Source organism: Pelophylax lessonae (assembly GCF_965119305.1).
Source record: "Pelophylax lessonae genome assembly, chromosome: 1".
In the NCBI taxonomy this organism is placed as follows: domain Eukaryota; kingdom Metazoa; phylum Chordata; class Amphibia; order Anura; family Ranidae; genus Pelophylax; species Pelophylax lessonae.
In genome coordinates this window covers 887,165,652-887,191,083 of record NC_138768.1, presented here as the reverse complement: position 1 = coordinate 887,191,083, position 25,432 = coordinate 887,165,652, and the positions used below count along the sequence as shown (strand labels likewise).

General features: G+C 43.3%; 1 protein-coding gene across 1 annotated transcript in view; it reads right to left on the bottom strand.

Annotated features, from left to right (window-relative positions):
* LOC309550744 (uncharacterized protein) overlaps positions 1-25,432 on the bottom strand; it is a gene marked incomplete at both ends in the record, with an annotated part of 156,997 nt that overhangs the window by 127,487 nt on the left and 4,078 nt on the right. Inside the window, 1 exon segment of the mRNA XM_082251084.1 lies at positions 229-493. Within this exon segment, the coding sequence (XP_082107210.1) occupies positions 229-493 (265 nt within the window).

Genomic DNA, 25,432 nt, shown 5'->3' with positions numbered 1-25,432 from the left:
GAAGGTATGTTTTGTAACTAAAACATTTCCCGCACTCTGAACATGAATAGGGATGCTCACCTGTGTGTGTTCCCTGATGGCTAAGAAAGCTACTTCTATGATTAAAACATTTCCCGCACTCTGAACATGAATAGGGACGCTCACCTGTGTGTATTCTCCGATGGCTAAGAATGCTACTTCTATGATTAAAACATTTCCCGCACTCTGAACATGAATAGGGACGTTCACCTGTGTGTATTCTCTGATGGCTAAGAAGGCTACTTCTATGATTAAAACATTTCCCGCACTCTGAACATGAATAGGGACGCTCACCTGTGTGTATTCTCTGATGGCTAAGAAGGCTACTTTTATGATTAAAACATTTCCCACACTCTGAACATGAATAGGGACCCTCACCCGTGTGTGTTCTCTGATGGTTAAGAAGGTTTCTTTTATGATTAAAACATTTCCCGCACTCTGAACATGAATAGGGACCCTCACCCGTGTGTGTTCTCTGATGGTTAAGAAGGTTTCTTTTATGATTAAAACATTTCCCGCACTCTGAACATGAATAGGAACCCTCATCCGTGTGTGTTCTCTGATGGCTAAGAAGGTGTGATTTATGATAAAAACATTTCCCGCACTCTGAACATGAATAGGGACGCTCACCTGTGTGTATTCTCTGATGGCTAAGAAAGTTTTCTTTACGATTGAAACATTTCCCGCACTCTGCACATGAATAGGGATGCTCATCCCTGTGTATTCTCTGATGGTGAAGAAGGGTTCCTGTATTATTAAAACATTTCCCGCACTGTAAACATGAATAGGGACGCTCCCCTGTGTGTATTTTCTGGTGCTGAAGAAGGCTTCCTTTCTGACTAAAACATTTCCCGCACTGTAAACATGAATAGGGACGCTCCCCTGTGTGCATTCTCTGATGGCTAAGAAGGCCACTTTGCTGTTTAAAACATTTCCCGCACTCTGAACATGAATAGGGACTCTCCCCTGTGTGTATTCTCTGATGGCGAAGAAGGGTTTCTGTATTATTAAAACATTTCCCGCACTGTAAACATGAATAGGGACGTTCTCCTGTGTGTATTCTCTGGTGCCGAAGAAGGTTTCCTTTGTGACTAAAACATTTCCCGCACTCAGAACATGAATAGGGAAGGTCACCTGTGTGCATTCTCTGATGGTTAAGAAGGCTTCTTTTCTGTTTAAAACATTTCCCGCACTCTGAACATGAGAATGAATTCTCTCCTGTATGAATGGTACCTCGAGCCACACCAGAGAGGCAGCGGGAGATTAGGGAAGTTAACGAGTGGCTGAGGAGCTGGTGTAGTAAGGAGGGTTTCGGGTTCCTGGAGAACTGGGCCGACTTCTCAGTCGGTCACCGGCTCTTTGGTAGGGACGGATTGCACCTAAATGGGGTGGGTGCAGCCGTACTGGGTGAGAGGATGGCCAAAAAGTTAGAGGGGCTTTTAAACTAGGGAATGGGGGGGAGGGTACAGATGTAGAATTAGCCAGTGGAAAGCAAGTTTCAGAGGACAGAAATGGGGGCATTAGCGGTAGGGTGTTCGGAGCCCCTATACCCAGGGTGGGTACGGGGAAAAATCAAGAGAGCAGCCTAAAAACATCAAAATTACGAGGCTTATATACCAATGCCAGAAGCCTGGCCAACAAGATGGGAGAGCTGGAGCTGCTGATGTTTGAGGAGGACTTAGATTTTGTGGGGATAACTGAGACTTGGTTTGACAGCTCTCATGACTGGATGGCGACCATTCAGGGGTATTCCCTTTATCGCAGAGATAGAGAAGGTAAAAAAGGGGGAGGGGTATGTTTGTATATTAAGAACAGTATACAGGTAAATATGAGGGATGATATTAATAATGGAGCTATGGACGAGGCAGAATCCCTATGGGTAGAGCTTCAAAGGGAAGGCACGGTGGGGAAGGTAATATTGGGCGTATGCTATAGGCCCCCCAACCAGAGGGAGGAGGGGGAGGCGGACCTCATTTTACAGATAGGATTGGCAGCAAGGATGGGAAATGTCATTATAATGGGGGACTTTAATTATCCAGATATAGACTGGGCAGAAGGAACCGCACACTCAGCCAAGGCTCGGCAGTTCCTAAATATTTTGCAGGACAATTTCATGGGTCAGATGGTGAACGCACCGACAAGAAACAATGCGGTACTTGACCTACTGATTACCAACAATACAGACCTGCTCACGGATATAGAAATACGGGACAACTTAGGGAACAGTGACCATAGGTCAATAAGTTAATTACAGTTATAGGAAGCAGAGGGGTAATATAAGGACACTGAATTTCAAAAGAGCCAATTTCCCAAAACTGCGCTCGCTGCTAGAAAATATCAATTGGGATAGAACCCTGGAAACAAAGAACACGGAGGAAAAATGGGAGTGCTTCAAGAGCATACTTAACAGGGGGATTGACCAGTGCATTCCAAAGGGAAATAAATGTAAAAGAGCAAAATTAAACCCTGGGTGGCTAAACTCCAACATAAAAATGCATATTAGTGCTAAAGAAAAGGCCTTCAAAAAATACAAGACTGAGGGGTCATTGGCAGCATTTAAGCATTACAAAGAGTGTAATAAGAAATGTAAAGATGAAATCAGGGCGGCTAAAATAGAACACGAGAGACATATAGCGGAGGAGAGTAAAAAGAACCCCAAGGAATTCTTTAAGTATATAAACAGTAAGAAAGCGAGGCCAGAGCACATTGGCCCCATAAAAGATGATAAAGGAAATATGGCCACTGAGGACAGAGAAAAGGCGGAAGTGTTAAATAATTTCTTCTCTTCAGTCTTCACAAAAGAATCGGGGGGCTACATGAACCTTGCTTGTAAGGCCAAACTAAACAACACACCTCAGGAAGTGCCACCATGGCTAACAGAAGACAGACTTAGAACTAAACTAGAGAAACTTAACATAAATAAATCCCCGGGACCGGATGGCTTGCATCCGAGGGTTCTTAAAGAGCTCAGCCAGGTGATTGCCAGACCATTATTCTTGATCTTTAAGGATAGTCTACAGATGGGTATGGTGCCAGCTGATTGGAAAAAGGCCAACGTAGTACCAATATTTAAAAAGGGGCCGAGATATATCCCGGGTAACTATAGGCCGGTCAGCTTAACATCAATAGTCTGTAAAATTTTGGAGGGGATGTTAAGGGACCACATACAAGACTTTAGTAATGAAAACAGTATTATTAGTAGTAATCAGCATGGATTCATGAAGAATCGTTCTTGCCAAACCAATCTATTAACCTTCTACGATGAAGTGAGCTGCCACCTAGATAAAGGTAAGCCTGTGGATGTGGTGTATCTGGACTTTGCAAAGGCCTTTGACACCGTTCCCCACAAACGCTTACTGTACAAACTAAGGAAGATAGGTACGGACCATAAGGTGAGTACCTGGATAGAGAACTGGCTCCAGGGGAGAGTCCAGAGGGTGGTGATTAATGGGGAGTACTCAGATTGGGCGGGTGTGGAAAGTGGGGTCCCCCAGGGTTCTGTCCTGGGACCAATCCTGTTTAATTTATTCATAAATGATCTGGAGGAGGGGATATCTAGTACAATCTCAGTATTTGCGGATGATACTAAATTAGGCATGCCAATATCTTCTATGCAGGATGTGGAAACCTTACAAGCGGACCTGAACAAAATAACGGGGTGGGCAACTACATGGCAGATGAGGTTTAATGTTGAAAAATGTAAAGTAATGCACTTGGGGGCCAGAAACCAGAAAGCAAGCTACTCACTAGGGGGGGAACCTCTGGGTGAGTCTAGGATGGAAAAGGACTTGGGGGTACTGGTAGACAACAGGCTTGGCAGTGGCATGCAATGCCAAGCAGCTGCAAGCAAAGCCAACAGAATACTGGGATGTATAAAAAAGAGGATTCACTCCAGAAATAAAGAGATTATTCTCCCACTCTACAAGACTCTGGTCCGGCCACATCTGGAGTATTCTGTCCAGTTCTGGGCACCGGTCCTCAGGAAGGATGTGCTGGAACTGGAGAGAGTCCAGAGAAGGGCAACATAGATAATTAGGGGAATGGAGGACATCAGCTATGAGGAAAGACTACAAGCACTGAACTTATTCTCTCTGGAGAAGAGACGATTGAGGGGGGATATGATATCAATGTACAAATACTGTACTGGCGACCCTAGCATAAGGAACAAACTATTCAGAGAAAGGAGATACAATAAGACACGTGGCCACTCACTAAAACTAGAGGAAAGGCGGTTTAACCTTAAAATGCGTAAGGGGTTCTTCACTGTAAGAGCAGTAAGGATGTGGAATTCTCTTCCACAAGCAGTGGTATCAGCGGGGAGCATCGATAGTTTCAAAAAACTATTAGATGGGCACCTTAGAGACCACAACATACAGGGGTATACAATGTACAACATACAGGGGTATACAATGTACAACATACAGGGGTATACAATGTACAACATACAGGGGTATACAATGTACAACATACAGGGGTATACAATGTACGGTTAATAGCAAACACACACACACATCATAGGTTGAACTGGATGGACTGATGTCTTTTTTCAACCTCACCTTTTTTCAACCTCACAAACTATGTAACTATGTGTAAACCCGATGAATTACCTTCCTATTTGCTCCCTGTTGATCTCTGATGATGTATACTGTAGATGTATCAAGAAAAGATTATTTCCAGGAAGGAAAAAATGGGTTTTTAAATGGTAACTCCCAAACAACATTCAAATGTAGCACAAACATTTCATTGCAATGTACAAAAATATTTTTATTATTCGACATTCAGTGTTACAAACACATTCACATTAAAGCATGGACCGTATACAGCCAATAGTACATAGCAGATAAAACAAAGACATCAGAAAATGATGTGTGCCTGGCTGTATTTGGAGGAAAATAGTCATCTTATGATCGGTGGCTCCTATGGAGGATACCCTACAATTACATCTAGTGGATACATGCAAAAAAAAACAAAAAAAAAACTGCTTATCCAGGCAGAATTCCAGTACTGCCCTGTATTGGTGTGCACTTTGAAAACTTATGTCAAGCCCTGCCCAGTTTGCCTCTGTAAACTACCAAACACCCCCCCCCCCCCCCCTGATTGTTTTTTTTTTTTTCTGGTGATCCTGTCAGTAACACACTTCTTGCCCTGAGGTTGACAACTCTGTTCCTCTATAGCAGGGGTGGGGAACCTTTTTTCTGCCAAGGGCCATTTGGGTATTTATAAAATCATTCGGGGGCCGTACAAAATTATCACCTTAAAAATGTGCCTGTTCTATTTGGTAAAAAATTGAATTAACTCACCCCTAATGTGATGGCTGCAACTGCTTCTCTTTGGTGAGGTGTGTGATGTTACCTGGTATTGATGATGTTGCTACTCGCAACAGGTTTTCCAGGTTTGCGTCGGTCAGTCTGGAGCGCAGTCGACTTTGTGGTGGTAAGTTTTGAAAAGAACTGCTGGCGGGTAATGCTGGGTGGTACTCAGGGGAGGACTGGCAGCCTTGGGCCTGGGGGGCAAGTCCAGTCAAGTGGCCCTTTGAACCACCGAGCTCACCATCTATGCCCACCTGGTTTATAATTGATGTTATAAAGCAAGACAAATATGATACAATGTGGTAACATAATTTAATGTTAATAGCAACAAAGGAGGTTTAACAAAAATAATGCATCAATGCAGCCTCACCAGTGCCCATCAGTCCAGCCTCATCAGTGCCCATTAATGCAGCCTCACCAGTGCCCATCAGTCCAGCCTCATCAGTGCCCATTAATGCAGCCTCACCTGTGCCCATCAAGGCATCCTGATCATTGCCCATCAATGCAACCTGACCAGTGCCCATCAATGCAACCTCACCAGTGTCCATCAATGCAGCCTCTCCAGTGCCCATAAATGCAGCCTCACCAGTGCAGCCTTATCAGTTCCCATCAATGCAGCCTGATTAGTGCCCATCAATGCAGCCTCACCAGTGCCCATCAATGCAACCTGATCAGTGTCCATCAGCTCAGCCTCATCAGTGAAAGAAGATTATTGGTGAACCCAACAAAAACTGCGCAAAATGAATGTGATGTATAAATAAATAAACACTACTCATATCCATAAATGTGTTTAGGGTGAAATTGCTTCCACTCTGCGAGCTGTAAAATCAACGTGAATAACGTGACAAATGAAAAAGTGAAAAAATGTGGCGCTTAACAGTTTGATAAAACACAAAATAAATTATTCCAATGTGAAAACATTCGTGCAAAAAAACAGTCTCTAGTGTCCAAAAAAAAAAATGGGTTAAGCAAACAGCCAATGATGGAAACACAGACTTGATAGGAGTGAATCTCAAAAAAGCCTCCACCTCCACATGATCACCCAGTGAAATGTATAGGTACCGCTTACCAAACACTGGACCCCTTAGTTATAGGGGGTCAAACACGCTTATTGATCCACATCAGATCCGACCTTGCACATCCCCCTCTCACACAGGTGACAGTGTGTAGCCAAATCGATGGAGCATTAAAGAACCAAGTCATAGATGGAGAGAAATGACAAACAGGCTCTCATGGTGCAGTATTACTCATCAAAGATCATTTATTGATATAAAATGCACTTACTACAATCCGAACAATGAAAAGCCTTAAGATCAGTTTCAGTTTGCTGGGGATAGGAGACGCCGCTCCACGCCTGCGTTCCTTAGACCCGGAAGTTTACGGTCTCACGTTCCCAATCTAAGGGTCTAAGGAACGCAGGCGTGGAGCGGCGTCTCCTATCTCGCCTGTGTGAGAGGGGGATGTGCAAGGTCGGATCTGATGTGGATCAATAAGCATGTTTGACCCCCTATAACTAAGGGGTCCAGTGGTTCTGGTAAGCGGTACCTATACATTTCACTGGGTGATCGTGTGGAGGTGGAGGCTTTTTTGAGATTCACTCCTATCAAGTCTGTGTTTCCATTATTGGCTGTTTGCTTAACCCTTTTTTTTTTTTGGACACTAGAGACTGTTTTTTTGCACGAATGTTTGCACATTGGAATAATTTACTTTGTGTTTTATCAAGCTGTTGAGCGCCACATTTTTTCACTTTTTCAGCCTCATCAGTGTCCACCAGTGCAGCCTCATCAGTTTCCATCCATGCAGCCTCATCAGTCCCCATCAACGCAGCACCATCAGTGTCCATCAGTGCAACCTCATCAATGCAGCCTGATCATTGCCCATCAATGCAGCCTCACCAGTGCATTCAAGCTCAGCCTCATCAGTGCAGCTTGATCAGTGCCACCTATCAGTGTCCATCAGTGCCACCTACTAGTGCTGCATATCAATCCAGCTTACTCATTGCTCCTGATCAGTGCTTACCATTGCCGCCACATTCTCTGCCCTGCTGACCCCGTCCTATGTCCCATTGACCCCCATCCTCTGCCCTCATGTCCCAGGGTCTGATAAGGAAGCCGCAGCCATTCATTGTGAACAGTATACTGTGGCTGGGGTGGTATACATTTAGATGGGGGGTGCCGAGTTAAATCTTGCCTAGGGTAGCACAAAAATAAAATACACCACTGGACACTGATGCATAGTGAGTAGTGGCAGTCATTAACCCCTTTGTGCTGCATTAGTTGTACCAGTGTCAGTGTTTATTAACCATTTCATGCTGCACAATACAGGGGTTAATTAACACTGACACTTGTGCCACTGTCACTAATGCAGCACAAAGGGGTTAATTAACTGTCACTGGTCACTAATGCATCAGTGGCAGTACATTAACCCCCTCCATGCTGCATTTTACAAACAGCATTGTAAATTAACCCCTCCCCTCAATGAGTTAAACACTTCAGCCAGTTCACACAAGGTGTATTATCAGCCTCTGAAACTCACTTCCACAAGGCTTCACTGCCTGGGCTGGCTCCTCGTGAGTATAGGGAGAGAACCTGAGGGAGAGGCAGGGATAGCAGTGCAATGGGGTGGAGAGATGTGAGGCTGCAGCTGTGCCATGAGGGGATCTAGGCTGCAGAGGGATTGCTGCTATGCTGAGAGAGGACCACGTGGACTTCAGATACTAGGGCAGGCTTGAGAGGGAAGACCTGAAATGTGGTGCGATCTCTCACCTTGCCTTTTAGGAACGGAATGTTGACCTAAGGTCATCTACATAGCTTCCTCGCAGTTCTCAGCAGAAGCACTCTCCTCTGTCCTTTCTTCCCGCCTCCTGGCCTCTGGATGACATCACACTCGGCCGGGACTAGAAAGCATCTGTCGGGTGGAGATCACTCCGCCTGACAGGGAAGTGACTGGACTCACCAGTCAAAAAGGCCACTTGCTCCGCACCGATTCCACCCTGCAGACAGGCATGACACCCGCCGGCCGCCGCTACATAGTATTACAGTATACTTGTAGAGCTGCAGCAGAGCAGTGAAGCTCCGACCGCAAGTATAACACAATGTAGCGGCGGCCGGCGGGTGTCCTGCCTGTCTGCAGGGGTGGAAGCGGTGCGGAGCGAGTGGCCTTTTTAGGAAGCATCAGAGCGGCCTGGAGGGCAATTGCCTCCTTGCCTCCCGGCCCAGTCCGCCCCTGGTGGTACTGCATGTGGGTACAGCTGGCTGGTACTGCTGTGGGTAGTGCTGGCTCAGGCTGGTACTGCTGGCTTGTACTGTGGGTACTGCTGGCTGGCTCAGGCTGGTACTGCTGTGGGTATTGCGGATTCAGGCTGGTACTGTGCTGTAGGTACTGCCTTGGGTACTGCTGGCTGGTACTGTTCTGTAGGTACTACTGGCTGGTACTGTTGTGGGTACTGCTGGCTCTGGCTGGTACTGCTGGCTCTGGCTGGTACTGCTGTGGGTACTGCTGGCTCTGGCTGGTACTGCTGTGGGTACTGCTGGCTCTGGCTTATACTGCTGTGAGTACTGCTGGCTCTGGCTGGTACTGCTGTGTGTGCTGCTGGCGGGAAATGCTGGCTAGCAGCGGCGCCGCGCTGGAGGAAGAGGCAATGTTTCCTGTATTGGTCACAGGCAGAGTGCATTTGATATCACTCCGCCTGTGACTCACTCAACTGTCAGAACAGAGCCGGAACTATACAGGAAGCATTGGCTCCATTCTGACAGATCAGCTGGCTGAGAGACACAGACTCAGCTGCACAGGGGGCCGGACAAAATGACTTTGAGGGCCGCATACGGCCCCGGGACGTAGGTTCCCCACCCCTGCTCTATAGACACAGTAATGTTAGCGTTGTCACCCTAGGACAGGAGGGGTATTACTGGCAGGATCACCAGGTGAGAATTCAAGAAAATAAACCCAGCTAATCCAAGGACTGCTAAACTGAAATATATAACAATTGGGACTGAACATCATTTATTGCACATTGATGCGATTACTGCTACTGGGTTCATCTCTATTAAATTTCATTGTAAAAACTCTGAAAAGTCTGTGCATGTCTCATAGCATTTTCTGCTCTAATCTGTGCAATATGTCATATATTGCAGAGTACCGATTCTTAGATGTGGTGGCTGCATTTGTTTCCTATATAGTCAGCTCCATCTAGTGGCCAATATGTGGTATCGTTTTCTGAAACACCTTATTATCCCCAACTCCGGACTCTAACCTCGACCCTGACCTTTAACCTGACCCTGACCTTTAACCTGACTCTGGCACTATGCTAGAACGAGCCCCCCTGATTATTCTTCCTTCATTCTTCTTTGTTATTCCTTCTTCTTTCTTTTTCTTCCTTCTTCTTTCTTTCTTTTTCTTCCTTCTTTCTTTTTCTTCTTCCTTCTTCTTTCTTTTTCTTCTTCCTTCTTTTTTCTTCTTTTTCCTTTCGTCTTTGTCCTTCTTTTTATTCTTCTTCCTTCTTTTATCTTCTTCTTCCTTCTTTTTCTTTTTTCTTTCTTCTTCTTCTTTCTTCTTCCTTCTTCTTCTGCTTCTTTTTTTTTTCTTTCTTCTTCCGTCTTCTTCTTTCTTCATCTTTCTTTTATTTTAATCTTCTTCTTTCTTTGTATTCTTTCTTCTTCCTTCTTCTGTCTTCTTCTTTTTTTTCTTTCATTTTCTTCTCCCTTCTCCTTTCTTCTTCTATCTTCTTTCTTCATCTTCTTTCTTCTTCTTTTTTCTTCTCCTTCTTTTTCTTCCTTCTTTTTTCTTCTTCTTCTTTTTTATCTTTCTTCTATCTCCATTTTTCTTCTATCTTCTTCTTTCTTCTATTTGTTTTCTTCTTCGTCCTTCTTCCTTCTTCTTTCTTCTTTCTTTTTCTTCTTCTTTCTTCTTCTTCTTTCTTCTTCCTTTTTCTTTAATCTTTTTCTTCCCTTTTCCTTCGTCTTCCTTCGTCTTCCTTTGTATTCTTTCTTGTTCTTTCTTCTTCCTTCTTCTTTCTTCCTTCTTCTTTCTTTTTCTTTCATTTTCTTCTCCCTTCTTCTTTCTTCTTCTATCTTCTTTCTTCGTCTTTTTTTCTTCTTCTTTTTTCTTATTTTTCTTCTTCTTTCTTCTTTTTCTTCCTTCTTTTTTTCTTCTTGTTCTTTCTTCTATTTTTTTTCTTCTTCGTCCTTCTTCTTTTCTTCTTCTTCCCCCTTCTGATGGCCACATCAGGTGTGCAGACCAAGGATTGTCAAGCCAAAAGACCTGAATTATCAACAACACTAACTAACAATCAGGGGCCGGTTGGACCAGTTCTTTATCATGTGATCACTGTGATAGCTTGTGATTGGCAGTGATCACTCAGGAACACCCGCCCTAAACTCACTTTCTTCTATAAAGAGTGAAAAAGATACATTCGTCCTTTCTAATGATACAATGAAAGTAAATAAATAATAGCGATAAATTCGCTCAGTTAGGACTTGATCTAGGTTAGTGTCAGGGTCAGGTAAAGGTCACGTTGAAAGGTTTGGGGGGGTCAAAGATCGAAGTCAGTATGTTTTAGGTAGGATTAAAAAAATATCAAATAATATCCGCATATGAGATATCAACATGAATGACAGGAGTAGAGAAATATTTGGGGGTGATTTTTAGCGGTGATTCATGGTAATAACAAGAAACATACAAGTGAAGTTTAGAAAATATTTATTTACTATTTTGGGCCAATTTTCCTTTGATAATCCAAAAAAAAAAAAAAAACAGGAGCTATCCATTACTGCATATGACTAAAAGATGGCCCAAGTAGTTGCAATGATATGCCCAGTTTTATTACACATCCCAAAGTTCCACCAAAACTGTTATTTGGGTTCAATATTGAGTTGGCTCCGCTCTTTGCAGCTATAACAGCTTCATCTCTTCTGGGAAGGCCGTCCACAAGGTTTAGGAGTGTCTATGGGAATGTTTGATCATTCTTCTAGAAACTTATTTGAGAGGTCAGGCACTGATGTTGGTGAGAAGGTCTTGCTCGGAGTCTCCGCTCTAACTCTTTCCAAAGGTGTTCTATAGGGTTGAGGTCAGGACTCTGTGCAGGCCAGTCAAGTTCCTCCACCCCAAACTCACTCATCCATGTCTTTATGGACCTTGCTTTGTGCACTGGTGCGCAGTCATGTTGGAACAGGAAGGGACCATCCCCAAACTCTTCCCACAAAGTTGGGAGCATGAAACTGTCCAAAAAGTCTTGGTATGCTGATGCCTTAAGAGTTCCCTTCACTGGAACTAAGGGGCCAAGTCCAACCCCTGAGAAACAACCCCACACTATAACCCCTTCATCACCAAATGATTTGGACCAGTGCACAAAGCAAGGTCCATAAAGACATGGATGAGCGAGTTTGGGGTGGAGGAACTTTACTGGCCTGTACAGAGTCCTGACCTAAACCAGATAGAACACCTTTTGGATGAATTAGAATGGAGACTGTGAGTCAGGCCTTCTCTCCAACATCAGTGCCTGACCTCACAAATGCGCTTCTGGAAGAATGGTCAAACATTCCCATAGACACACTCCTAAACCTTGTGCACAGCCTTCCTAGAGGAGTTGAAGCTGTTATAGCTGCAAAGGTTGGGCCAACTCAATATTGAACCCTACGGACTAAGACTGGGATGCCATTAAAGTTCATGTGTGTGTAAAAGTTGGCGTCTCAATACTTTTGATAGTATACTGTGTATATATACAGTAGATAGATAGATAGATAGATAGATAGATAGATAGATAGATAGATAGATAGATAGATAGATAGATAGATAGATAGATAGATAGATAGATAGATAGATAGATAGATAGATAGATAGATAGATAGATAGATAGATAGATAGATAGATAGATAGATAGATAGATAGATTATTAAGAGGTTAAGGAGGACACTGCTCCTGAGAGCTTACAATCTAATAAGGTGTAGCACTGTCTCCATAGGGCTTGCTGTGTGATGACTACTGGGGTCTCCTCTGATTACCTGCAGTCAATCACTAGGGGATTTTTCACCTATCCCTCCTTACTCCCGTTTGCTTGTTACTCAATGACATGACAGGCCCCATGACACAGATCTGTACTCACTGTAGGCAGAATCAGATCCTCTCCAGTGTCTCCCTTCCAGTCAGCTCTGCAGAACCTCTGAGTTCAGCCTCTCTCCGACTTTCAGGCCCTCAGATCGACCACCTGAGGCCACATGGCAGCTTCTACAGAGGAGGGGCAGCGCCCTCTTTCCAGCCAAAGACCTCAAACACATGTGTCCTTGGCATTTATACAGTATCCCAGCCTGCACTGAGGCACTTTCCTCTGCCAATCACCAGGGCTGTAACAATGCCTGTGTCCTTATTTGTTAGATTTCCTCCCACTGTCCAATATGCCTCCCTATTGGACCACTATGAAAGATTCAGACAAACTGAGCTGCACCTGAGCACCATGGGCAGTCCCTACCAATGGATCCTGCTCCCTGGTAGGCAGAGAGCATTCTAAATTTACCTGGCAATCTCTCTGGTAAGCAGAAAGACCCAAAAACGATACTCTCTTCTAGCACCTACCTAGGAGGGTGCTACAAAGGCATCAATATTTGTTCAGGCATTGCGTGGTTAAGCAAACTGTACAGCCTTGGCTCCTTTAGTAAATGAGCCCCGAACCTGCCTAAAAACCTGAACAGCGAACTGATCACCCAACCAGAGACACTCCACTGTCCTGTCCCCTATAGGTGAAGGGCTGTATGTGTCCTCTCTTCTGATTGGCTGTATTAGGAAGCAATGAATCTGTTGCTGGTGATAAAAGAAAGGCCCACCAATGTCACTTGTTCAAGAAAAAAATGTCCTCTCGCTCCTTTGAATTTTTTCACCCCTGCGGTTTAACCACTTTAGCCCCGGAGGATTTGGCTGCTCAAAGACCAGGCCCTATTTTGCGATTCGGCACTGTGTGATTTTAACGGACAATTGCGCAGTCGTGCAACGCTGTACCCAAATGAAATTGATGTCCTTTTTTTCCCACAAACAGAGCTTTCTTTTGGTGAAATTCTCAAAAAAAAAATGTAAAAATCAAAAATTTTTAACATTTTAGGACAATTTGTTTTCTGCTACATATTTTTGGTAAAAAAAAAATCGCAATAAGCGTATTTTGATTGGTTTGCGCAAAAGTTATTGTGTTTACTAACTACGGGAAAGATTTATGTCTTTTTTTATTGTTTTTTTTTAACTAGTAATGGCGGCGATCTTCGTTTTTTTTTTTTTTTGCGGAACTGCGACTTTGCGTTGGACAGATCGGACCCCTGACTGACATTTTTGACACTTTTGGGGGGACCAGTGACATTACTACAGTAATCAGTGCTATACATATGCACTGTTACTGTAAAAATGACACTGGCAGGGAAGGGGTTAACTTTACTGGTGATCAAGGGGTTAAGTATGTCCCTAGGGGCGTGATTCTAACTGTGGGGGGGCGTGGCTTGTGATGTAATCACAGAGACATACGATCCTACATAGCAGGATCACATAGCCTCTGTGATTACTTTAGTGAGAATGACAGACGGCTGTGTTTACATCAGCCGTCTGTCCTTCTCTCTCTGCTGCGGGAGATCGAGAGTGGCCAGCGGACATCGGAGCCGCCGGTCACACACGCTGACTCCCCAGGGAACGAGCGGGGGGCTCGTGGGCGAGCCACGTACCCCTACGTCACTTTGCCTGTAAGCGGCTGACTGCCGCAATAAATAGTCGTGCGGCGGTCGGCAAGTGGTTAAAATGAATATTGATTTGATCCCAATAATGATTACAAAATCAAACAAACATTCATAAAAAGAAAAATTGTGAACAAAATTCCAGTGTATGGCCGGTGTGACTCCTGCAGATGACTTCCCTCATCACTTCCTCGGGATCTCCTCCTCCGATGTTCTCCTCCTCCGATGTTCTCCTCCTCCGATGTTCTCCTCCTCCGATGTTCTCCTCCTCCGATGTTCTCCTCCTCCGATGTTCTCCTCCTCCGATGTTCTCCTCCTCCGATGTTCTCCTCCATTCACCTACACATAGAAGTTGTGTGTTTGTAGATCTGGATTTGTGTTACTAATATCGTTCCCTGACTCATCTCTTCTCATCTCTTCTCATCCAACAGCAAAAGATGGAACTGCGCGCTTCTTCACAAGTAAGGAATGTTTATTTATTTATTTACTCATCTCCATTATAGATAAATGGAAAATGAAAAGGGGGGGGGGGGGAAATAATTCCAACCCCCTACAAATGATAGGACTTTATAGGCATACGCTGATTAACCCCCCTGGCGGTATTCCTGAGTGTGGCTCTGGGTTAATTTTCAGTACCAAAAGCAGTAACCCCGAGCCACACTGGGGAATACCGCTAGTTAGGTTAATCAGTGTATGCCTATAAATTCTTATCATTTGTAGGGGGGAGTACTTGAAATGGTCTGGTGTGGAAAGTGGGGTCCTGCAAGGATCTGTCCTGGGACCAGTCCAGTTTAATATATTCATAAATGATCTGGAGGTTGGGACACCCAGCACAATCTCAGTATTTGGGGACAATACTAAGCTAACCAGGCCAATATCTTCTATGCAGGAGGTGGAAACCTTACAAGCAGATCTAAATAAAATAATGGGGTGGGCAACTACATGACAAATGAGGTTTAATGTTGGAAAATGTAAAGTAATGCATCTGGGTGCCAAAAATACGAATGCAAGGGGGAATCTAAGATGGAAAAGGCCCTGGGGGTCCTAATAGATGACAAGCTCAGCAATGACATGCAATACCAAGCTGCTGCAAGCAAAGCCAACAGAATTCTGGCATGTATAAAAGAGGGGATTCACTCCGGAGATAAAACGATAATTCTCCCTGTAATGGTACCACAACCCACACAGTACTTGTGGACTTCCGTCAGTATCCGGCTTTCTCCCAGTCGTGAACACAGATGTCCGATTTTCCAGCCGCCCCCATACAAAGCTAGCCGACAACTTAGCTTGTACCGGAACCTTCTCTTTATTGAACAGTAACACAGTTTTTATACAGCATGGACCTCCTCCTCCTGATCAGATTACCACACACTGGTCAGGGGTTGCCTGATTACATTATCATATGCAGATGAAATTGTATACAGAAATAGAATTAACCTGTACTAATTATCCAGCCATCTGGACAGAAACAATATGTGAGTTCATTAACAATTAACAATGGAACAGACAGGCTTAACAGAATACACATCACACCTCAATACACAGAAAATAGGGAGAGCCTGTCTCTGACACTGAAGTTCAATACATATTATCGTGGAAAAGGGTTTTTTTTTTGATCTTGTAGTCGTTTTTGCCTCCGTCCCATGAATTCTAGTATTCGTAGGTGTGGGTGCCTCAAACCCAAATGGTGGGGACTTTGAGAACAGAGTAGATTCTACTCTGTTCTACCCCTATATAGGAGTACCATTTGTGGAGCAGCATAGTGTTCCTGTTGCAATTTGTATTTCTGAGGACAATGTATACACAGGCATGGACCGAGCATAAGATACATGTATGTAATTTAGAATTTTACTTTTTTCCGCATATTTTTCCGACTGTGGAATTTATGCTTTTTTCTTATATATATATATATATATATATATATATATATATATATATATATATATATTATTACCCATAGATTTGGTGATCTATCCTTGAAAAAGGCCTTCCTCAGGCCGAAACGCGTAGGACTCTGTCATCATCCACCAATCTTCTGCTCTGAATCCCTCTGTTACCTAGAGAACCACAGAGCGAAACAGTTCATTGCAAAGTCACTTAAATGTGTCACAATTATTCCATACTTTTCTCACTTCACTCTATGGGCCTTTACCCATACACAACAACCATGTTATGGGTTATCCCATTATTTGTACTTTATGTTATTTCCTTAAAATACATTTTCTATTTTACTTACTCTTCTAATTATTCCTTGCCCATAAAGTCCCCACCATTTGGGTTTGATTCACCCACACCCACGAATACTACAATACACATTATCCTAAGTGTAAACACGGACAAAAAAAGGGATTGGAAGGCCGTGCTAGTCCCAAATAAACATGTGAGTAAATTAAATTGATCAACAAAAATTGAGTATATGATAAAAAATCCACCAAAATTCAATATCTCAATAACTGACAATGGCAGCCAGCACAAAAGGATAAACCATATCTGCAAGATGCATAAAAAGGAAACAGTGCAGCGCCTAATGATATATAGTAACATAAGGATATAAATGAATATATTAAATAAGAGCAATAATCATAGAGGAGATTAATTGGCACCAATCTCCCAAGAAAGTCCTTATAGGTTGTATACATATAAATGGTATATGATCACTTATTGGAAAAATGACATAGTCTCTTGAAAAGATGAAAGGAAGTGATGAGAGGAAACCGCTCCTACAGTAGAATGATAATCCGCCACCTTGTAAATAACAGGGGTACTCTTACCAAACAACGTGGACCCTCAAATCAATGACAGGTCAGATAGGCATAGAATGTTAATCCAATGCCTGGTCAGCAGATATCCGGTCACTTCACCTCCTTGTCACACTCAATGGAAATAAATAAACCTTCCGGTCAATGGAAATAAATAAACCTTCAGTGTCCCCAAACCTCCAAAGCACCAACTGCAGATGCCTAATAGTTTCATATATAGGCAAACAAGGCAGGTAACCCCAAACTGGGTTAAATGGATCCACGCTGGGCTCTGAGAGGCAATACCGTCACAAAGACCGACTCCTCTGAGCGATCCGGAAAGTCACTTCCGGTGGGCGTATGTGAAGAGAGAAAAGTTGCCATGCAGTCACGTCCCGACGTTTCGTCTTCTCGACCTTATCACGGAACCCATTTGAAGCAATCCAAACTATATTCTCAGTGTCCATTAAGTATCTGTCTTTCACTCCCAGTGACGGTGAGTACCGTCACATATCTTCCCCCCAAAGGTAGACTAACCATGTACCAGAACTCCAATCGTTCTGTGCCGGAGTTAGTTGAGTAACAAGTCCCAAAGAGTTAATCCATCATGGCAGCTTCCTTGACAAAGTTCCACATAGTTTGTAAGTTTGTCCCAGGAGGGCGCATGGAGCTCTCAATCTCAGCTCTCGATCAGTCTGTGGAAGTCTGGGCAGGTCAGACTGGGGTTCTGGGTCACCCTGTGTTCCTAATAGACCCCTTTTGGAAGGAGACTAACACAGGAGGGGACCCCAAACGGGTTGACTTTGAAGGTAGTCTATAGTTCCAGTCCCCCAATGTCTGTACCCACACAGTACCCCAAACACATTGTCCCAAACAAAGCATTACTCACCCAGCCAACCTCTGCCTCTCTCATAGAACATGCCAGCTGCGGGGAGAAGCATGGACTGGCCCTTCTCCCTGGAGTCTGTTCAGCTGCTGGAGAGAAGACAGGGTGGTGGGGCTCCCCCTTACATGTTGTTGGGGACATCGACTGCCCAGAATCCCTGGGATATAGAGGTGAAGACCGCAGTCCCATCCACTACCACAGGAACTTCATATTTTGTATGTTGAGGGCAGAGGCCAGCTGCACTCTGCTCAGTTGCCAGGTCTTCTGCTGGGTTGGTGTCATCATTCTGGGGCACCATCTGCTGCTGGGAAGGGAGTCAGTTGCTCCATCTTCCTTACCCTCATCTGATGGTTGGGACAACCTTTCTCTGGTACTGTCTCCCAGATGTACAGATCCTGGCTGGGGAGGGAAGACAGTTCCTCCGTTCTGACTGACTGGTGGGGAAGGAGGACAACAATCTCCTCTCCCTTCTCACTCTGGGCCCCCGGAACTGCCACAGGTGTGGGGCAGAGGTCTTGGACCCTCTGTCCAGTTGTCAGCGTTTCAGCTGGAAAAGTTTCTTGTAACTCCACAGATGCTGCTGGCAGGAAATCCCATGTCCCTGTCAGTGGTGTAGGAGAAAGGTCAGCTGCCTCTTCTCTCAGGAAGGCTGAAGCTACTGTTGGTGTTGGGCAGAGATCAGTGATGTTAGGCCCTGATGCCAGCTGTTCTGCAGGAAAGTAAACTGTAAAGTCAGTACCCTTGCACACATCTTCTTGGGTCACCAATTGTTGCAGGCAGAGATCAGCAGCACTATGCCTGGATGCCTGCTCTTCTGCCGTAGGCTTACTGGGGTGTTCCTCCTCAGCATAAAAGTCTATTAAAACCCCAGCCTTTGGAATTGCTGAAAGTTCAGGGCATGGGCTGGTGGCACTTTGGGGGGTGATTTATCATCCTCCGATGGAAAGTCAATTGAATCTGTGATCCGTGGTTGGGGAATGAGGATTATTCCTATTATAATTATTATACAGGATTTATATAGCGCCAACAGTTTGCACAGCGCTTTACAATATGAGGGAAGACAAAACAGTTACAATACAATTCAAGACAGGAGGAATTGGAGGGCCCTGCTCGTTAGAGCTTACAATCTAGAAGATGGCTTCCTCTTCTCCCATACCTTTTATCCAGTGGCTGGACAGATGCATTCCTCCATCCAAGCTCGTCCTGTGCAGAAACAGGTTCATCCAGGTGAGTCAGCACTTGCTTCATCCGCCATAAGACCTCCGCATCCAAAACCGTGGGTGCAGGTGAGCAAGACACACTATTACTGTGCCATAGTGTCAATTCTTCAGGCAGGATTTCTGGACTGTCAGTTGGTACTTCTGGATATTACCAGGCAAGGGGAGCCCAGGCCCGGTGCTGAGCAGGGTCTAGCAGCCATCTTTAGGCGATCTGCAGCTCCCATTCCTGGACGGCCAGAAATTCCAAATCTTCCAGTGCCCAGAATACTTTCCAGATGTTCAGGATCTCCTCTCTGTAATCCTCAATTATATCTAACCGCCACTCCAAATCGATCCCAAAGTCGGGGTCCTTAGACAGCTTCTCTAATAACAGCCCCAGGCCGCCAACGCAAAAGCCTTCTGTTGGGCTGTTGTCTGCTGTCCATGGGCACACTTGGGTTACATACCAGCGAAGGGCTCTGTAGCTCTCATCCAACCGCATCTCAACCTGGACCAGCCCGCTTAACTCAGCTTTCCATTCTTTGTGTGGTTGTCTCCCCAAAAATACCAATCGAACTTCGTACTGCGACCAGTACCTTTCCTGGAAGGAGGGGAGGTCGAACTTCGTACTGTGACCAGTACCTTTCCTGGAAGGACGGGAGGATTTTTCCCTGGTGTCGCTGCTCACGGGCTAGCGCTTCCTTCCAGAGTTCCCAAAGGATTAAATCATACCATCCTTGCAGGACCTTCTCTGACACCGGTCCCCTGTGCTGTATCCGCATCACTTGCAACCTCCTTCTGAATTCCTCTTCCACGGTGGCTGATATCTGTACCTCTCCTGTTCTGCTAACCGGACCTTGGATCCCGGTGGAGGTTTGGATGTCCCAGAATGCAGAAAGCATCCCACCGCTTGCCACCAATTGCCACCACTCCCACTCTACAAGACTCTGGTCCGGCCACATCTGGAGTACGCCGTCCAGTTCTGGGCATCGGTCCTCAGGAAGGATGTGCTGGAACTGGAGAAAGTCCAGAGAAGGGCAACAAAGATAATTAGGGGAATGGAGGACATCAGCTATGAGGAAAGACTACAAGCACTGAACTTATTCTCTCTGGAGAAGAGACGATTGAGGGGGGATATGATATCAATGTACAAATACTGTACTGGTGACCCTAGCATAAGGAACAAACTATTCAGTGAAAAGGAATTTAAAAAGACACACGGCCATTCGCTACAATTTGAAGAGAAGTGGTTTGACCCTAATCTGCATGGAGGGTATTTTAACAAATCCAAAATAAGATATAATGAAATTAATAATCCAAATTTGAAAAAATATTTGAATCCAAAAAAATAAATTAAAATTTGAATTAAAAAAATGAATTCAAATCTGAATTTGAAAATAAATTTGAATTTAAAAAAATGAATTCAAATTTGAATTTAAAAATACATTTGAATTAAAAAAATGAATTCAAATTTGAATTAAAAAAATAAATTCAAATTTGAATTTGAAAATACATTTTAATTAAAAAATTTATTCAAATTTGAATTTGAAAATTAATTTGAATTTAAAATGGAAAGATTTTGCAATTAATACAATAATGTATAACAAATGAAATAACATGATTATTCCTACTTCGGCTGCTTTTAGGAATAGAATAGAATAGAATGGACCAGAATAGATCAGAACAGATCAGATTAGAGAATAATAAGAGTAGAACATAAATTAGAAAAAAATGGGATAGAAAATAAAAGAATGGAATAGAAAACAATAAATAAACTAAAAAGAATGCCTTCTAAAATTAGAATTTTGAAATTCAAATTTTGAATATAATACAATAGGATGGAGATAGAAAGAATATAGCCATCTTCTGAAATTCAAATCTCGAATAGAGTAGAATAGAATAGAAAGAATATAGCTATCTTCTGATATTTATATTTCGAATAGAATAAAATAAAAAAGAATAAAGCCATCTTCTGAAATTTGAATTTTAAATAGAATAAAATAAAAGAGAATAAAGCCATCTTCTGAAATTTGAATTTTAAATAGAATGATATAAAAAGAATAAAGCCATCTTCCAAAATTGTAATAAAAAAAAGAATAGAATAGGATAGCAGAAAATAAAGTAGAAAGAGTAGACACGTCTTCCAAATTTTGAATAGAATAGAACTAGCTATTCTTCACAATGAATTTGCATTGATTTAATATATTTTGAGTCTATTGGAAAAATCTGAATCCTGTTGAAAATTTGTAAAAAAAAATTTAAATAAACAAATGTAGTTACGAATGTAACAAAAAAAATGAGTAACTTTATGAACCGATCCGAAACAAAACTTGTTTCCGTTGTGCGCATGTCTGGAAGTTACAGTGCAATGTAATTATTCCATCCCATTCATAGGGAAAACTATGAGAAATCCAGTGGGAATATATTAATAGTATTACATTCATTTTATATTTTATTCTATCACCTTCATAAAAGTCCCCCCGGGGTCCCATCATACATGGGGGGAGGGGGAATACACACAGGCCGGGGTCATTATTCCTTACACCAATTCTTTCCATTAATTTTATCCAGGAACCTGGAATTGGATTTCCGGTAAAAAGGAAGGTAAGGAGACATCTTCTATATATAGATCTGTATCCATCACATGTCTTCCCTCTTATAGAATGGACTTCCAGAGAGGGAACATATAGAATGTACTGCCAGAGAGAGGGAACGTATAGAATGAACTGTCAGAGAGGGAACCTATAGAATGTACTGTCAGAGAGGGAACATATAGAATGGACTGCCAGAGAGGGAACATATAGAATGGACTGTCAGAGAGGGAACATATAGAATGGACTGTCAGAGAGGGAACATATAGAATGGACTGCCAGAGAGGGAACATATAGAATGAACTGTCAGAGAGGGAACATATAGAATGTACTGTCAGAGAGGGAACATATAGAATGGACTGTCAGAGAGGGAACATATAGAATGGACTGCCAGAGAGGGAACATATAGAATGGACTGTCAGAGAGGGAACATATAGAATGTACTGTCAGAGAGGGAACATATAGAATGTACTGTCAGAGAGAGAACATATAGAATGTACTGTCAGAGAGGGAACATATAGAATGTACTGTCAGAGAGGGAACATATAGAATGTACTGCCAGAGAGGGAACATATAGAATGGACTGCCAGAGAGGGAACATATAGAATGAACTGTCAGAGAGGGAACATATAGAATGTACTGCCAGATAGGGAACATATATAATGTACTGACAGAGAGGGAACATATAGAATGTACTGTCAGAGAGGGAACATATAGAATGTACTGTCAGAGAGGGAACATGTAGAATGAACTACCAGAGAGGGAACCTATAGAATGTACTGTCAGAGAGGGAACATATAGAATGGACTGCCAGAGAGGGAACCTATAGAATGGACTGCCAGAGAGGGAACATTCTAGATGTTTTCCTATATATTCTCCCCTATGGAATGAGATCCCAATCTTATAGAATGGAGAATAATTCCACCGACACTTCCATGTATGATGTCACATTCTTAAACCTTGTACACACGTACCGATTGTCGGCCGTAAATATTCGGCCGACGACCGATCGGCCGATTGTCGGCTTGTTAGTATGATGCTTCCGACAGCCGACAGCGCATTTTCGGCCGAATAGAATCTGTTGTGCAGGCATTAAAATTTTTGTTGGCCAACACCAGAACGGCCGATTGTTCCTCAGTCAGTACAGAATTTGTCCGAGAATCAGCAGATTTGCAAGACTGGGCATACTCAGAAAAGAAAAAAAAAGGAAAGTTAACCATCACATGACATCACTTCTGCAGTCGGCTGTTGTTGGCCGACAAAATTCTTGTGCAGTCTTTTGCAGTTCGGTACGTGTGTACGGGGCTTTAGTATTATATGTTATTCATAAAATGTTAGAGAGATAATAGACAGGCAGATTATAGTCAGATTATAGACAGTCAAACAGATAGATTATAGACAGACAGATTATAGACAGACAGACAGACAGATTATAGACAGACAGATTATAGACAGACAGACAGACAGATTATAGACAGACAGATTATAGACAGACAGACAGACAGATTATAGACAGACAGATTATAAACAGTCAGATTATAGACAGACAGACAGATTATAGACAGACAGACAATCAGATTATAGACAGACAGATTATAGACTGTCAGACATACAGACAGATTATAGACAGATAGTTTATAGACAGACAGAGATTAAAGATAGATTGATGTGGGCAGAGTGTGACAGGGAACAGTGCCCCCCTCTGGGGGCCCGTGTGTATCAGACACACTGCACACACAGATATTATGGCAAGAAAACCCGTACTGTGAAATACACTTCAATGGAGGCGGAGTCACTCACTCTCTACATGTTCTCTGTGTGTTTTACTTTATGCAGATGAGCGAATGGTGCCGTGCAGTATACAGGTACCAGGTATGTGATGCTGGGGGGTGAATGGAAATAAAATAATGCATCCATTTGTGTGAATGGAGGTGTGTAGATCTATAACGGCTTATCAATGTAGCGACGTATCACAGAGATCTCAGCACGGTGCTAACCAGGGCCAGTCATATATACAGTATCTGACAAAAGTAAGTACACCCCTCATATTTTTGTAAATATTTTATTCTATCTTTTCATGTGACAATACTGAAGAAATGACACTTTGCTACAATGTAAAGTAGTGAGTGTACAGCTTGTATAACAGTGTAAATTTACTGTCCCCTCACAATAACTCAACACACAGCCATTAATGTCTAAACCACTGGCAACAAAAGTGAGTACATTGTTTATAAAGATTGATCAGACAGGGGATAGAGAGATACAAAGGAACATTGTTTATAAACATTGATCAGACAGGCGATAGAGAGATACAAAGTAACATTGTTTATAAACATTGATCAGACAGGAGATAGAGAGATACAAAGTAACATTGTTTATAAACATTGATCAGACGGGAGATAGAGAGATACAAAGTAACATTGTTTATAAACATTGGGTATCTATAAATATAGGTAGTATGAGAAAGAAAATGGGGAAAGAACCTAATTACTGACAAGTCAGCTGAAAGAGTCAAACCAGCATCCAGAAAGGGGCATCGGACAAACGTCTCTCCCAGGGCTGTGGCAGGAAAACCCATCCAGATCAGGGGGACAGCAAGAGAGCAGGCCAGGGAATATAATGTAGTCCATGAAATAAACAGTGTATGGGCACATCTAGCCTCCATTGATCTAAAAAAAAATATAAAAATATGTGTATATATAAAGTGTATATATATAAGGTGTTGAAGTGTTGTCTGAGTGATGTGTCCAACAATTAAAAAGGGAAAACTCAGAGGTATAGAAAAAATGAGGCTAGACAACAGAACCCCATACAGCTGAGTAATGACAGGAGGGGAGGGACCGAGTCAATGGGGGAAAAGTGAAAGAAAAGGTAAGAAAAAATACAGAAACCATAAATGTGCACAAATAGGAGAAAATGAAACAAAAACATGATCAGAAAATAAACAGAAAAGGAAAGTGTATGGATAGGAGAATGTACACCCCCCCCCCCCCCTCTAAATTCCTACATGTGTGATGCATAAGCTGACCTTTTAATAAATTTGAAACTATACTTTTTGTATTCACTCTTACAAAGTGACCGGCCTCATTTAAAGTGCCATGGCCTCATGGCCTCTGTATTTTTACCTGTATGTATTATTAGGGATGGGGACATGTCACTGTGGATGCTTTGGGTCCCCATTATTTTTCTATGTACCATTCAGAAATACGCGTCTGTAAAAAGGGTCTAATATTCCTCTATATATGTGACATTTGGGGTGACTCTGATGATATCTTGTTTTCCTTTACCTAGAAATTCCGAAATCCTGGTCTGAATACTTCCAAGGTATGTAATGCAGGGGGGGGGGGGGAGGGGTACCACTGATGAGCTGAGGTGATATTAACCACTTACCGCCCGCCCGCCGTCATATGACGGCGGGACGGTGCGGCTATTATCCTGGGCGGACGTCATATGACGTGACCCAGTAAATGCACGGCAGGCGCGCGATCGCGGGCGCGCCGCCGTGCACTGCCGGTGTCGGCGTGTCCCCGGGACACAGCCGGTCACCGGCAGGGGGGAAACAGCCAATAGGCATGGCTGTTTCCCACGTGATCGGCTGTGTTCCAATGACACAGCCGATCACAATGGAGGCGGCCGGGAGATGACCGCGCATGCGCGATCGGGAGCGCGCAGCGCGGTCATGTCGGTGGCACTGTGTTCCGTAGGAACACAGCTGTCACCGGCGGTAGTAAACAGTCACTGACAGTGACTGTTTACTAAGTGATCGGCTGTGAATCCATTCACAGCCGATCACAAAATGTAAACACAGAGCAGTAACTGACTGTTACTGGCTCTTCTCCCCTCATACAGTTTCCAGTATGAGGGGAGCAGAGCTAGAAATAGTGAGTTACTGCTCTGTACACATGTAAAAAGTAAAATCACACTAAAATCACAGTAATAAAGGTCCCCACACAGTCCCCAGCCCCCCCCAATGTCACCTGTCACCCAACAGT